Raw genomic sequence first — 15583 nt, 5'->3', positions numbered from 1 at the left:
TTAGAATATTGTATCATTGGACTTTGTCGAGCAGCTCGTATGTGCGAATTATGTCTACTCGTAACAAATCAATTGCTCATTGATAAGCGGGTTTCAGCTGATTAATTATTTCGTATGTCTGGAAACGATATCATTAATCACAGGAAATTGGCTGATAACGTTGCAAGACTTTCACAATGAAACAACTTGTTTTTGTAGTGTCTTGCGAGCCGAAGTGTCGCACATTTTTATTACATAACAGTACTTCACAAATATTATTAATCCTCGTCTAACGATTTGCTAAGAAGATAAACAACAATTTTATGTTCGTGGAGCGCGGCACGCGTTTCATAGAAAGAGGATATTTTTATAGTGTGAGGAGAAAATATCAAAAAAAAAAAGATCAATATCATTTACCCGGTTTCTTTGGTAAGAAAGCATTATCGATCGTGGAATAATCGTCTGACGAAATCCTTGGTGCTTTGCACGTACGTTCAATTGTGGCAACTGAAAACTCAAATCATGCTTCAAATTTCATCATGCGAAATTTCTCGTCGAATTTTCACTTTCATGGTGAAAAATGCTTGATAAATGAACGTGCGAAATAGACATCTACGAACCGTAGTCCAAGAAAATTCATAGATATAAATGCAACGTATAAAATATAATTGAGAAAATAGGAATTAAACTACAAACACATCATTTTGCAACGTCATTTGTAGCCCTAAACGTGCGAATAAAATTCCAGCTGTGAAACGAAATGACATGAAAATAAGAGAACTGTTTGTTTTTTGAGCGTAGATATGTAAGAAACGGAAGTTGTATATCGGATATCGCGTATCTGACAGAAACGATATCTCTGAAGGATAAAGGCAAGATGTAGACAGTGTTTGTATCGTCAAGATTCGCAATGAAAGAGCGGAATGAGATATGTTACTCCATTTGTTACCAGCCACATGATATCAGTGTAATGAAACATAAATTGACTGAAAAATTAAACGAGCGAATTGCGTCGTCTTCGTTGCGAAACTGTATAATGTTACCGCGATGAAGAATAAACGCGATGGACGTGAAACGATTGTTTCGATTTGTGAAACAAAGGAAAAGATCAACATAGAGTTCGACAAACGAAACGCGTTACAACGTTTAATACCGTGTAGAAGTATTATTAAATCAAACGAAAGACACGAAATGATTTTTATGCAGATAAAGAAAGATCAATGAGTTTTATTCGATGGAAGAAACGCTTTATTAACGTTTAATTTCGCCAAGATTATCTAATTTTTGCAAGCAAGAAAGATTTACAATATTTTCAGAACACGTCTGATATAATATTATACTTTGCCGGAGAATAATGCATATTAATAAGAACTAAACTACTTTACTTCATTTTGTTTAAACTCGAGTTGTTTTTCAATTGATTGGAGGAATACAAAATGGTTAATACAATGGTGGAAACAATTACCGAATCAGTCAAAAGATAGCAAAGTTTTATTAAATAGGAACGCGTCGGCGCAGAAATATTATTGAATAAAACGCGATCGAACTCTATCGAGCCACTTGCGAAAACGTTGATTCATCGAGGACGAGACTCGAGTGGATCTTCGCACGTTTCGAGTTTTTAATACGGGTGTCTTAGAAACGTTGCACGTGTTATCGCTTGCGTAATCTCGACTTAGAGGCTAGTGCAGCGAACAGACATGTTTGAAATTTGTTGTAATCATCGCTGCTCGTTTCGCTATCGATTTCCGTCGGAACGCGTGAAAACTCCACGATAAAGAAACGAACAATGGAAGGGGAAACATTTTTAAAAGGAATAAACTTTTCCTTGAGTAAGGCGCACGGTCATTATTGCTATAATAAGTCAACGCTATCGATTCTTAAACAACGTGACGTTTATATTCTTGTAAATAGTCCGTTTGATCGTTTTACGATTTGAGGTATTTCATTTGTAGTAAATAACGAAAGACAGCAGGATGATAACACTCATTGGAAGGCATCGAGGCTGGAAATAAACGCAATCCCAGGAATCCCAAATTAAAAAGATGATCAAAAGGGAATCAGTCGTGATGATTCCGTTACGCCGAAACGAAAATGTATCCTGTGAATTTCACGAGTTAACTGCAAATTTTAATCGTCGCGAGAAAAAGAACTTTTGGAAACGAATTTCTCTCAAGATTAGAGAAAGATCATTATTTTACGTTCAAGATTGCATTGTGCTTGAGGAAAGCAGAGGATCACTCTCCGACGGAAAGATGATTAGCAATTAATTAACGACAAGGCGCGGAAGATGCAAATTTGCAGGTTTTTAGCGTAACGGAGAGGTGTCCCGCGATCAAGTGACGCAATCATTTCGTCGAATTTGTAGGCGCGGAATCGGATGACCTCTCTGCCCTTGGGAGGACGAGCCTCCATCTCGCGCACGGCACATTCACCGATAGTGTTCCGGTCACGACGAAGTGTGCGAACGAGGGGAAACTTCTACCCCTATCTCGCCCCCCACCGCTGTCCCGCCATCCCCACCAACGTGTCTTTCCGCGACAGTGTCGTATCGCGCGCCCGAGAACCCGACGCATCGATTGACGCAAGAGCCAGCACCGCTTTCGCAATCGATTTAAATCTATCGCGGAAACGAGAGATACGAATTTCAGATTGCGGGGAGGGAAACGATTGCGATTACAGGGAAATCTTGTAAATTTCACAAGCGTGACAAATACTTTCGATCGGTTGAAATCGTATCGCGAGAATTGCATCGATTTTTGTTGTCAGGGGACTTCTGTCAGAGACGAAGGTTAATTTTCTTCTCTAAGAAACGAAATAATGAAATCTCTTTGTGAAACGGCCGTTACACTGTTTGAATAAAGGTTAGAACGACCGTCGGCAACTGTTTGCAAATGGCGGGCATTTTAATCTGTGTTAAACCGTTTGCCGACAGTGTCACGTGTCGATGTTAATTGATTAATTAATCGGCACTGAAGTATGATCGTGCAAAATAAAACTTATTCATTTCCGGAGGTTCAGAGGGTATGTTAAATGTTTAATATGTTTGTTCGGCAGCTTTCAGCACTCGGAGGTGCCAATTTTTCGAATGTTTTCAAAAGCATTCAACATTCTGAAAAGCATCGAACCAATTTTGCTGTCATTCACTTGACAAATACACGCGCGACTGAGAGATTATATAGATCTGGATGGACGAATGGACAGCGACGAGAAGAAAAAGAATTTTCTGAATGGCCGGACGGGGAGTCCCGACGCGTCCGTCACTGAATCGTCGGTCTCCTTGATGGCCTCTTTTCTCCCCGCCACTTCGTCCAGCACGTTCGTCCATGGAAGTGTAGGTACGCGCGTGGAACAGGCGCGTTCGTGCCAGTAGTCGCGATATAAAACTCGTGGGGCACGCTGGTAAACGACAAATCGTACGTGGCTATTCGAACGCGAACGTGTACACGTAGTTACCGCGGACGCGCGTGCACGAACGACTCGTGTCCGTCGAAAAAGAGAGAGAGGAGAGAACCGGATTCGCGCGGCGATTTCTCGAATTTGTACATATCACGAGTGTGTGCGACAGTTTCTTCCCTCCCAATTGTGTGCTTTCTCCAGTTCAACATCGTGCGGAACCGTGCTCCGAAAAAACACGCGTACTCCGGACACGAAGCTAGCTCGAGGGCCGTCGTGCAGCTCGGGGTGCAGCAACGAGGGGGCGGGCAATGAAAACGTCGACGTTATCCTCGAGTGACATGATCAAACAGGAGGTGAGCCAAGACGAACGTCGTTCGCGATGGAGGAGATAGTGGCTCGTGTAACGGAAGACGCGGGGCCGGTTTTTCGCGTCGATCGATGGCGATTCCTTTGAACGTGTACGTCTTTTTTTTTTTTCTCTCTTCGCGACGGCTGTCGTTTATGTATATATACGAAAATATACGCAGCAAAGGAGAAAGAATCGTGCGTGTATGTTTTTCGAACGAGTCACTCTCTCGTACGTGACTTACTTTCGGGATCGTAGCGAACTCGGCGACTCGGGGGATGAGTTGAGGTTAACCCTTTGGTACGCGCGTGTCAGTTGACGAGCGGGACGACGAAAGATCGTCTGTCTGTCTCGCCGATCCGTCTGGTCCGTTCAATAAGCAAACGTAGTGCCGGATTACGTAAAATGTTCGCGACGTTCGTGATCGACGTTCGGGCACCGGTGGGTGATAGAAAAAAAAAAAAAAAGAAAAAAAGAAAAAGAAAGAAAAGAACGTACGTGTACTCGATCGTGTACCCGAGATGCAAACGCAATTTTTCACATCGTCGTATTTACGAAACTGCGAAGCGTCTGCTCGACCGATAGACAACGCCGGTTGCCTGTCACTTGCGAGTCGCAGGGTGTGAAAACGAGTTTGCCGAGAGGTTCGGACCGCCGTCGGCTATTATCGAGTGCCGCGTTTTCACGGAGTGTGCCTCAGGAACGTGACAACACGGTGCCCCCGTTGTTATCGATTATAATGATCGTACGTCGAGGGGTGGAGGAGGGGCAGAGGGGAGAGAGAGGAGGAAAGAAAAAAGGGAAAGTAGCACGCTCAATGTTACCCGCCTAGTGCAACGTGTGCATCCAGGATCGATAAATGCACGCGATTCTGATACCTGTGCCACGTACCGTGTGCCGGAAAAGATAAGTCGTTAAATATTTCACAACTCTGAATAAACGGGAGACGATAAGCTGGCTCCACTTCATTCGATTTGTTCAAACGACTTTACCGATACAATAAGCGGTGAAAAAATCCTCGCAGTGTGCGGTTGATATTCAGAATATTATTTATTCAGATAACAGGACTTGCAGTTCAAATAGAACTCGACGGGCAGAAGTTTGCTTGGTCAAAGAATTTCATTGAATGAAGTTTTACGATTTATGTTGCTACACTCGCGTTTCGTTGATCAGCCGAGAATCGAGTTGTTCCGGAGACAGCGTACGTTTTGGAAAATCTTTTCTAGAAAAGTGAAATGAAAATGAAATTGAAATTGCTCGTGTCTTTCTACTATCATGCATGAAGCAAATGTGACGCACATTCGTATATCAATTGCATTTGCAGTTACTCGACAGAGAGACGAAATTTATTCTCGATATACAGGGTGATCCGCGTAACCCGATCACCTTGAGCAACTCCTAAGATATGCGTCGCGCGATAGAAACTTTTTATACAAAAAGTTGCACACAGGTTTAGAGGGGCGCACGTTATGTAACGCGTGTATTATTTTGTTATAGGTCGAGGCGTTTCGGAGCATTTCAAAGTCTCCATTTTGCCCACAATGGAATGATGTATGTTTTCGATCCATTAATCGATGCAGCTCGATATTTTGTATAAAATACGTACACACGTCGAAAAATCATAGGTTTAGAAGATGTTTGAACGTTAATTTTATAAAGTCTACGCGGTATGGACGTAAGAATGCTCACACGAAACAAAAGATGTGTCATTCCATTTAAAAAAGTGGAAACGACTTTAAAATCTTCGATTTATTAAAAAAAAAAAGAATTCAAACCGTACGACTTTTGTGTAGGAATTGTTTTCATACAACGTATACATGAGAAGTAGATTCGAGGTGATCAACTTGTGCTACCCTGTACAATTAGATCTCGATCCAGTTAACGTAATGTCGACAAAAAAAAAAAATTAACGAAGATTTAAATAATTTCAGATATGCAAAGACCGTGTCGTTTGCAATATTGTATGGATAGACAGAAAATTTTACAATTGCTATTGAATGTAATAGAAACGTATATACAATATATACTTTTTATTAAAACGGTTTTAGTAAAACATTAATTCGCGAAGCGGAGCTTCTACAAAAAAAAAAAAAAAAAAAAAAAAAAAAAAAAAGAAAAAGGTATACGGTCCTGATACAGCCACGTTTCAATAGTAGTCACTTCTTACCTCAATTTACGACCGCACTATATCGTTTCCACCTAATGTAACGCTAAGATCCTCTCGAAAGAGTCGGTTTCAAGAACAAAGTAAAATCTCGGCCCATTCTTACTATTATGCCTCGTGAATCGAACTAGAGTTCAAATATCTAGATTACGAAAAAATCTGAGAAGAGATTAGAGAATGACGAGGCCAGCTGGAACGTGTTCGTTCGACAATGAAAATTTTTCGATTATGCAACGTGTTGCGTCGATGCACGTCTAACGATCCCGGTTTCCTTCGTGAAAAGATCGCAAACGACGACAACGTTCTTGAGCCGTGTTTCTGCGGTGAAAGAGGTCGTCGCGCTTTGGAGAAATGTTTTCGTCCGGCACTGTGGCCTTGACACTCTGGGTATGCGACGTGTGATACGCAGGCCAGATATAGCCGCTATATACGAACAGAGTCGATTTGCAACGTGAGATATAAGGTTCGTTTCTGATAAAAATTGGCCGTGTTAATTCGAACAGAGACGTGACTGTCAGGAGACAGTTTTTAAAGACTTCCGGAGACTCTCAGACATTGATGTCACGGGTACAATGTCCGAAATGTATGCGAACAGTTGTACCATCGATAGTTTTCAATATGGTGGCGGTTTTCTTCAGTCAATGTACGGGTAGACACAAACTATTTTTGTGCTAGCTGGCAGCGGTGACTTGATCTTCAGAGCGAAAATTAGCAGATACACCTTATCGATTTAAGGACCAAACGACAATCTAAAATGTTAAATACTTCGATAACTGACATTCACAATATTAAATGTCGGCAAAGTTGAAATTTCGTACAGTTATAAAGTTGATTTCGGCTGACACGATGAGCAAATTTTTGGAATTTCGTTCCCATTAGAGGAACGTCTGATTGGGAAAAAAAAGAAAAAAATTACAAAATTGAGACGTTAACTCCTTAATTAGTATAAGGCGGGCAGTATGTGCGTCGAGACGTTACTCCATAGTACGAAGCGTTTAAAAAAAAAAAAAAAAGGGAGAGAGAAGAAGAGATAATTAGCATGGACGCGTGAATGAGGATAGATAAGATCTCGATGAGGAAAAGAACGTTAATGCTTCGTTCTTTCTCGATGGAAGCAGTTTCAATGTCTCGGCACGCATTTGCATACGAAAGTATTGCATAAACGCGAACTATGTATGTAAGAAGAAAAAAAAGGAAAAAAAAAAAACGTTCGCACGATACGTGCTTGATGGGTTTTACTACCACGTGCATTTGCACGAATCACTGTGCATTGGCCTTTGGACGTTCTTCCTGTAGCGTGCATGCGGCGCATTGCATGTACTATAGCATTCATTCATAAAACAGTCCTATTGGCTGGCTGGCGGGTGTGTCGGTGACGTCACTGCCAGATCAATGCCATACCCGTGGAAAAAGGAAGCGGGAAGCGGTATACGAAATTGGCGCGAATTTCAAATGTTTCGAAGATTCGTAGAGACTTTCTGTGAATGTGTTTATAGTTTCATTAGCACTGTGGTAAGATTCGATTATGTTGGTGATATACGATGCTGATCAAATTTGAAACGAACATAGAGTGGGAGCGTTGCGTAACTGGACAATTCGTTCTAGAACAAATATGTGTCGAGTTTCGATCGTTAATTGAATAAAAATATTTTTTTGAAAAGTGATTTCAAATTTGATTATTATAATCGCAGTAGTGGTCTTATGAACAATGTGGTAATGAAATTTCAATAGGTTTTACGTAACACACGTAATAATATATACGTGAAAATTTTCTCTGACAAGTGTCTTGTTGATTCATGCTGCAAATTGCCCTTGAGAATTTCTTGCAATAATTCACGCGGTATTCTTTACGAAACTGGAATGTCAACAGTGAATTACTCATTGTCATCGTATCAGGCTCGGGCCCGATTTTATTTGGAATAACATATTAACTTGTTAACTTATTATTGTTATTGTAGGAATAACAAATAAAGTAACATTATGTAGCGTGAGAGTCAAATAATTAGTTTTTAAATAATAATCAAGTTTGATTATTAATCAGACAAGACTGAGGAGTTGACAATGCCGACATACAAGAAAATTATTCGAATAAAAATTTATTCAAGTACAAAATAAAGTACAAAATGAAAAAAATTATTTCGTTTGATAGTTAAATAGCAATCTAGAAAAAAATCAAATAAATTAACGCACGTCTGTTGTTATTTCGAATAATATCTAGCCAAATAATATATTATATTATTAATACATGTATATATTATATATGTACTATATAATATGTATAATATGTATCATTCAATTCATTATTTCTGAAATATATTATTTGGATAATAATAGATTTTATATTATACGCTACAGTTGAAATTTATGTGCTTGTCAGATATACATTTTTAAAGATGAATTATTTCGGGTATGTTTAACAAATTCATAGACTCCTTGTCCGACACAATGATTTATTACTCTTCTAATCGTGCGCGGTAAATATGCGGAATCACGTGATATCGTACTTTTCGCAAATTAGTAATCTAACTTCGTATCGTGTAGCCATATGAAATATGTACGCGATGGTAGAAAATTTTCAATGGAGTAATCATTGCAGATCATTGATTCGTGTGATATGCAAATGAAAATAACTGTTTTTACACGTGGTTTTGCACGCTCGTCCATAAATCATTCGATCAATTAATAAAATTAAGATCTGATTATCATCATCAGGTGTTAGAAGTGACCTGTATTACGTAATAAAACTGACGCGTGTCCAATTTTTATAATGGAAAGGTGTATACATTAATTTGTATATATTAATATATATTAAAGGTGTATATAGTGCAAATTATATATTGAAGAATTATTTAACAATTAATAATTAATATATACAAATTAATAATAATTAATCAAGCAATTGATACTGTTTTTTAAATAAAATTAATATCAGTTTTCTTTTTTTTAATACATGTATTTGTCTCGTGTGACAATAGATGCGAGTTATCAGAGATATTTTCATTATTTATCCTTTTAATAATTCTCTCCAAATTTCTTTTAATTTCATGAGTCTTTCTTTTATTTAGAACACGTTTCTCCTATTTTTTTCTGTCCCACTCGTACAATTTTTCAATTGGATTTAACTTCGTACGATTACGATGACTCTATCATCAAATTTCGATAATATTTATTTTAATCACGCATTATTAATTTCACGTTAAGATATTGCTGTAAAATATAATAAAGTTAAACAATAATAGCAAGCATTAAGGTATTTGTCTCGAGGATGAAAACTGCCTAGTATCGTCAAAAGATTCGACAATGTTTATACATGTCAGTGTTATTATCTACAAGTGGCCCTTCGATAGATCGCACGGTAAGGTAGTGTAGTAATCCTCAATTATCTGGCTACTTTTTCAATAGTAGGAGCTTGATAACTCTGAATTTCTTGAGGATTAGATGAATTTCGAACGGTTGTTCATTCATTGATATTTTCTGTTATTTCTCACGCAATGAATGAACACCTAGCAAATTCTTACAATATTTTTCGTTGAAAGGACACTTAAACAACGTAATTTTAAAGATAAATCTGCTATTAAACGCGGCTCAAAATACAAACTGTACATATCAAGTAACAAGATTTATCTGTCTTAAACTTAAAAATTAAATAATTATCGTTACACAGATTACAGGGGAAGGAAGAGGCTCTCTTTTATGAGAGATTTTCATTGCAATTTCTCACGTTTATTCAGAGGGTGTGCATTTCATTTCGTTTCATTTTATAAAAATATGAGACCGCATAAGAATCCGCATTTGTGACAATTGTAACTTAAATTTAAGTGACACGGATAAAGGTAGCTAGATCTATGCTGAAAACAGAGGAAGAAGAAAAGAAACTATCGTCGAAAAATCCGAGACAACTCGTAGACAATTGCAGACTTGAGAAAAAAAAAAGTTGGATCCTGTTACAACAGATTAAAAAGCGACAGATCCCTAAAGATTACAGCGAAAATAGATCGCCGCATCCAAATATATCTCAAAGAGATTTCAGGTTGATGTTCAAAGAGGTATCATAACAAGTTATATTTAGATATTAATGTAGAAAGTTCAGAGACGAACTAATGACTTTGGACTTGAGGGAATTGTTCACCGCAGTATCTGAGGTATGCCAGAACAAACGTAGTTGGCTCTTTATAACATCGGGGAAGTTCTTTTCAAACCAACAACGAAGAGTAAAGCCATCGCGAGTCACAATAATTTAAACGAAGATTCAATGTGAAATGTATATTTTTTAGTGGGAATTTTACATCGAGAGAAAGAAATACCTAAATGCGTAAATTACCAATAAATGAATAATAACCAATTCGCTGCAGCATTCTTCTATATATAGCGCGATAATTAACCCAATTATCCGAGAAGGTAATCATTAGACTTTAAACGTTTGTGCAAATTTATATTATTAGAGAACCGGTATATCAAAATAGAGGCTTTCATGTTTGCAACGAACGCTGAATTTTGGACGGCATTATATTTTCTTTCGTCATATCGTGCGCGTTGTTTGCACGTTTAAAATCCGCGGTCTAGCGACGATAGTGATTGGAGAAAATTAACCTTCATCGTGTTGGTCAAGTTGTTTGAATTCGGTATCCCTGTATTTAACGACTTTCCACGTGTAAAGATATTAATCTTCAATTAAATGAAATTGAACTTTATGAATTCATTTTTTACTTTCTTTCAATTCGAAACTGTAATCATATCGATATCACGAGACAGGAAGTTTATATACATAAATCCAGTAAATGGTCGGAGGGTCTTTAAGGACTAGGACAGATTTGAATAATTTTTCCAAATTAATCGTCAAAAATTGTCAAACGTTAAATGTCACTGTCACCTGCGCTCCAATTATTCCGAAAAGAATAGCACGAAAGACTTTTACTCTTCAGTATGTACGTGTGTTTGAACAAATCCACAATGGAATGTTGGTTTTTTTCAAACATGAAATATATTAGTCAATTGTAGAAAAATGGATGTATCGTAACAGTTAGTAAAATTACTAACGTTAGAGAAAATTTTCCAAATGTTGCCAATCGTCTGAAACTTTTGTTTCGCCATCGTGCATTACGGCCTTCGTCGTTTCATCTTGCAACAACCTGATGCAAATTTGATTGACTCGAGGACGATAGCTGTAGCTGGCTGATATTTATTCGCTTGATCTTCGATCGATCGTTCACGAAGCGGCGACGGAGAGAAAGAACGTGCAGCTGCGGTGGATTAAGCGACGAATCACGTGGAAAGCCGTTTTAACGACGATGACGAAGACGACGACGTTCGTCGCCACATTGACGTAAAATCGGCCAAGGCCGATCGGAATCGGAAGAGCAAGTCCGCACGCAGAGATGCTTTCACGTGCGAGAAGATGTTTACAGCGCGATTATCGATCCCTCGAACACCGTGTCAACGTGTCACGACCCAAATCGTTCGCCGTTCCATCCCTTTTATCCGTGCTTTTCCATCGTTCGGAGGAGAGAGATTGATGGAAATCGACGAAAATCGATGAGAGAGGTGAAGGTTAGGTCAAGTTGACTCGACTCGAACCAGAACTTGATTTAGAATCTCTGTGCAACTTTCTTCGGTGAACGCTAACTAATTTCACTTTGACATTAAAATTCCACAATAACGTCGCACAATGTACTTTTCGTTGATTAATACTCTTACTGAACTATGGAACCTTTCAAGATTATATGGGATTTAATTGCTTGACTTAAAACTTGAGAAAAATTGATATTCGGGATATTGTCAAACATTTTCTTTCTGTAAAATATTGCGTGGTAGAAAGACATTTTTTTATTCTATTTCATTATCTTGTTGTTCAGGTCATTTAATATTTTTTGTTTTTTTTTTTATCAGCGATATTCATACTGAAATATCTATAGGAATAGAAATATCGATCGTCAATGATCAACGTGTTAAATGATTGTTATATTATTGTTACACAAACTATAACATATGAATTGTTATAAGTAATTCTGCTTAAGTTACTAGTTTATTTTAAAATAGTTTAATTAAATTGGGCTTAGAAGAAAATCTTTTCAAACTTATTAAGAAAGGTAATATAAATAGATTGATTATATAGTAATATATATACACATATAATATATTACATATCATATAACTATTATAATAAATAAATGTATTAGATATAATGAAAAATCATTTAAATCTCTAGGAATGCAATTATAAATTTCATTCAGTACAATATTCAGCAATAAACAAGGCTATAATTTATAAAATCTGTATAAAAAAAATTGTGAAAGAATTCCTCTAGTAATTCTATATAGTTGAGCAAAATTTTCACTAAAAGAGCCACGAAGAAGGACTTGTCACCGTTACAACCGAATAGTTTCCGATTCAAGAATTAATAAGATACAATTTCGTGAGAGAATTCCACGAATTCAAGTATTCGAAAAGTATAAAGGTTGAAATAATAAGCGACTAAAGAAATGCATGAATAAATAAATGCACGAATGTAATAAATGAATATCACCGTGCACATTAATATGTAATTAACGCTCGCGCGGCGCTAATATTGCGTCACAAATCGTCACGACGATGATGAAAGAAAAAAAAAAAAAAAGAAATATCTATGATAAAAATTAGACTCCAGCAATTTTTCGATCAGTAGCTTTTGCTCGTTGCTCTTCTTACGTTATAGGTTATCTCTGATCGATTAATTGAAAGATTATGTAATTGAACAACTTTATCTGCTGATATTTCACGCTTGAAAAATTTCGTGTTCTGCAAGTTCGACGTCAAATGAATATTTACTTCTCTCTCGTTCTCTACGAATATGAAATAATACCGTGGACATACTTTATTACAAATATTAGAGATATTCATACCGAAATATGTAAAATACAGAGAAAGTAAGATACAAAATACAGAGAGAATAAAATATAAAACAGATATACGATCATTTGATCGACTGACGAGCTCTCTGCGCAAAAAAAGAATGTTCAGTTTGTCACATAAATAAAACAAATTCAGCTCGTTCTAGTCGTGAATATTATATGACCAGTATAAATGAATTTCAATTGTTCGACGAAGTTGAATAGGTACAGGTTGATTCACGTAACTTGCACACCTGAGATAACTTTTAAATTATGCGTCTAATGAAAAAGTTGTTTCATACAAAAGTTGTATGGTTTTAAAAGAGGGAAAACACGGTGTATCAATTTTTTGTGTGCGTTGAGGAGTTTCGAAATTTCCAAGTTTGTTTTCATTTTTTTTTTTTTTAATCGAACCGTACAAAAATTGATACTTTACCTTCCATACAACTTTTGTATGAAACAATTTTTCATTAGACGCATAATTTAAAAGTTATCTTAGGTGTGCAAGTTATATGAATCATCCTGTATATAGTTCCATTCAAAAATTCGGAGCATTCTTCGTATTTTCGGTAAAATAAACATCTTCGTACAATTTTTTGAGAAGAAAATATTGTAATTATAACTTAAATAGAATTAAGTGAAATTTCAGTGTCACAAAAGATATTCACAAGTAAAATATTTATTTATTTGAAATAGCCGCGCTCTAAGGTTTTTGAACAAAAGATCGTATTTAAAAATTACAATTTCAAAACGACGTTGAAACAAAAAAAAAAAAAAATTGGTGAAGAATGAATTTGAAAACTTTGACAAGGTTTTACTGCGTGTCTATCTGTCCATTTTAATTTAATCGTCATTCTTTACATAAAATACTTTATCTACGTCGTTAAAGCTAACTAAAGTATTAAAATTTTATTTTTAGACTGAACAACAACAGCTTCGAAGAATTTCAAGGGAAAAATTTACAATTGTGGTAAAAAGATGTGCGAAATTAGCAAAGCGAATGCCTTTACGTAAGAAAAAGCATGTAGGCATCGTAAATTCAAGGAATTACATTCATATACTCAAAATAACGTATGATCACTCTTGCCCACTCTTACGATTAGGACAATTATTATTACGTTTGTTTAAAAATTAAACAATACTAATTTTATTGAATAATCTATACAATTTGAAATTTATGGTCTGCTCATCGGAGGCTAAGCAGTAATTTATTATAAATAGTATTTAAATTTATAAAAATTTCAAAAATCTAAATGATGAGCAATATTCCTTGGTATTTCGTCTTATATTAAGTCTGATATTAAGTCTGAAAAATGTAGAGTTTGATAACATATAAATTAACTTGAAGAATTGCAAATAAGACTGATTCGAAGAACTGCAGCAATACAATGTCAAATTTATTGTAGTTGATAAAATCTTTCAATTGCACGTGTATTTATAATATGAACTTTCTAGATTCTTTGCTGTACTAGGTATTACTTAACTTTTTCCAACTTCGAAACGAGTATAGTTGGTACTTGTGAACACTTGAGTGGCAATGCGCATCTTCAATTCTTTTAACTCGAAGCAATACACAATTATTTCCTTTCTTGACAAATGAGAGCGCCGTTGTAAGTATTAAAACGCAGAATTGGACTTTCTCTTCGATTATAGACGCAATATTAGCGGCAGACTTCATCATTAAAATATACAGTTTAGGGTACACCAATGTATATTTATTTATTACGCTAAGCTTCCTCCATAATTTAAAAGTCTGGTAGATTGAACGTCAAAGTAAAAACAATACAAATCTTCTAGAGAAACTTAGCCCAGCCTTAGCTTGTTATTTTCCTACAAACGAGTAAAAACATAAATCTCCGACCTATTTTTAAGATTCGAGGCTTAGCATGGTTTAACGCGAGGTTAGACGCGTTAGACAACGAGGAATTGACCGACAGATGGAATAACGAAGAGAGGAATGTAACCGTATGATTGAAATGTATCTGTCCGACCTATATCTAAGTTTCTACGCTAGACTCTGCGTGGCGACTAAATGTGTCAAGGAATTGGAGCTACCAGCAAAACGTACGCGGAATATAAATATTAACGATTAAACAAGCTAAAATGTCGACGACATTATTTTTCTTCTGTAGGTATTTACAGAGTGGCCCATTTTAATCTGTATTTAATCTAAACAAACGTATCTTGGATTTATTACTTGGTAATTAAATTGGCGATTTTCATGCATTTTCATGCGGGAAATTATAATGGCGGAAGACATTGTGACAAATACAAAAATGTATAAAATTTTCAAAATAACGGTACAGTAAGAGATCTGCAGATGATATGCGTATTATGTAATATTCTATCATATATCTATATCTTTTGTTGTTATATAATAGTTTATTGTACACACGTTATCATTCCACGAACTTGTTTTCTTTGATTATGTTTCATATATGGATTATTAACTGATCGATATTAACTTCAGATATTAAAATACAGAAGGAGAATTATAATTATAATTACAATTTTAAAACTTAACTTGAAATCCGCGACTGTTTACACTGTCGCGAATATTAAATGTTACTCAAGCGGGATTCGTAATTTTTTAAATTAATAATTAATCGTTTTAAATTCGTAATTTTTAAATTAATAATTTAATTAATAATTAATTTTTTCAAATTCATAATTTAATTGACACCTAATTTCTTATCTAATAATATTTATAAAAATATGAATTTGGACAAATATTAGCATCCAATTTTTTACAATCACTTTTCGAGTGATTGTAATACACTTCGGCCTCTAAAAGTCTATTAAATCTATCTTCTTCAAATCAATACTCTA

At 35.9% G+C, this 15583-nt stretch overlaps 1 protein-coding gene and 2 long non-coding RNA genes across 9 annotated transcripts in view; all 3 read left to right on the top strand.

Annotated features, from left to right (window-relative positions):
* Positions 1-15583, top strand: part of LOC122527876 (hexokinase type 2) — a 54247-nt gene that overhangs the window by 18286 nt on the left and 20378 nt on the right. The window contains exon 1 of one of the 7 annotated variants that reach the window (XM_043652445.1): positions 3334-3731. The exons of the other annotated variants lie outside the window; for them this stretch is intronic. Coding sequence (XP_043508380.1) covers positions 3687-3731 — 45 coding nt within the window. The 5' untranslated portion in view covers positions 3334-3686. Of the gene's footprint in view, positions 1-3333; positions 3732-15583 lie in introns of those variants that run through there. 7 annotated transcript variants of the gene reach the window in all.
* Positions 3846-6948, top strand: LOC122527889. The gene is made up of 2 exons (XR_006306434.1): positions 3846-4481; positions 4513-6948. It is a non-coding gene; the product is annotated as an uncharacterized LOC122527889 (long non-coding RNA).
* On the top strand, positions 13100-15052 carry LOC122527886. The gene is made up of 2 exons (XR_006306431.1): positions 13100-14818; positions 14887-15052. It is a non-coding gene; the product is annotated as an uncharacterized LOC122527886 (long non-coding RNA).

Source organism: Frieseomelitta varia, unplaced genomic scaffold, assembly GCF_011392965.1.
Source record: "Frieseomelitta varia isolate USP_RPSP 00005682 unplaced genomic scaffold, Fvar_1.2 scaffold_236, whole genome shotgun sequence".
NCBI classification, from domain to species: Eukaryota; Metazoa; Arthropoda; class Insecta; order Hymenoptera; family Apidae; genus Frieseomelitta; species Frieseomelitta varia.
Note: the sequence above shows the minus strand (reverse complement) of the source record. Positions and strands in the feature narration are given on the sequence as shown.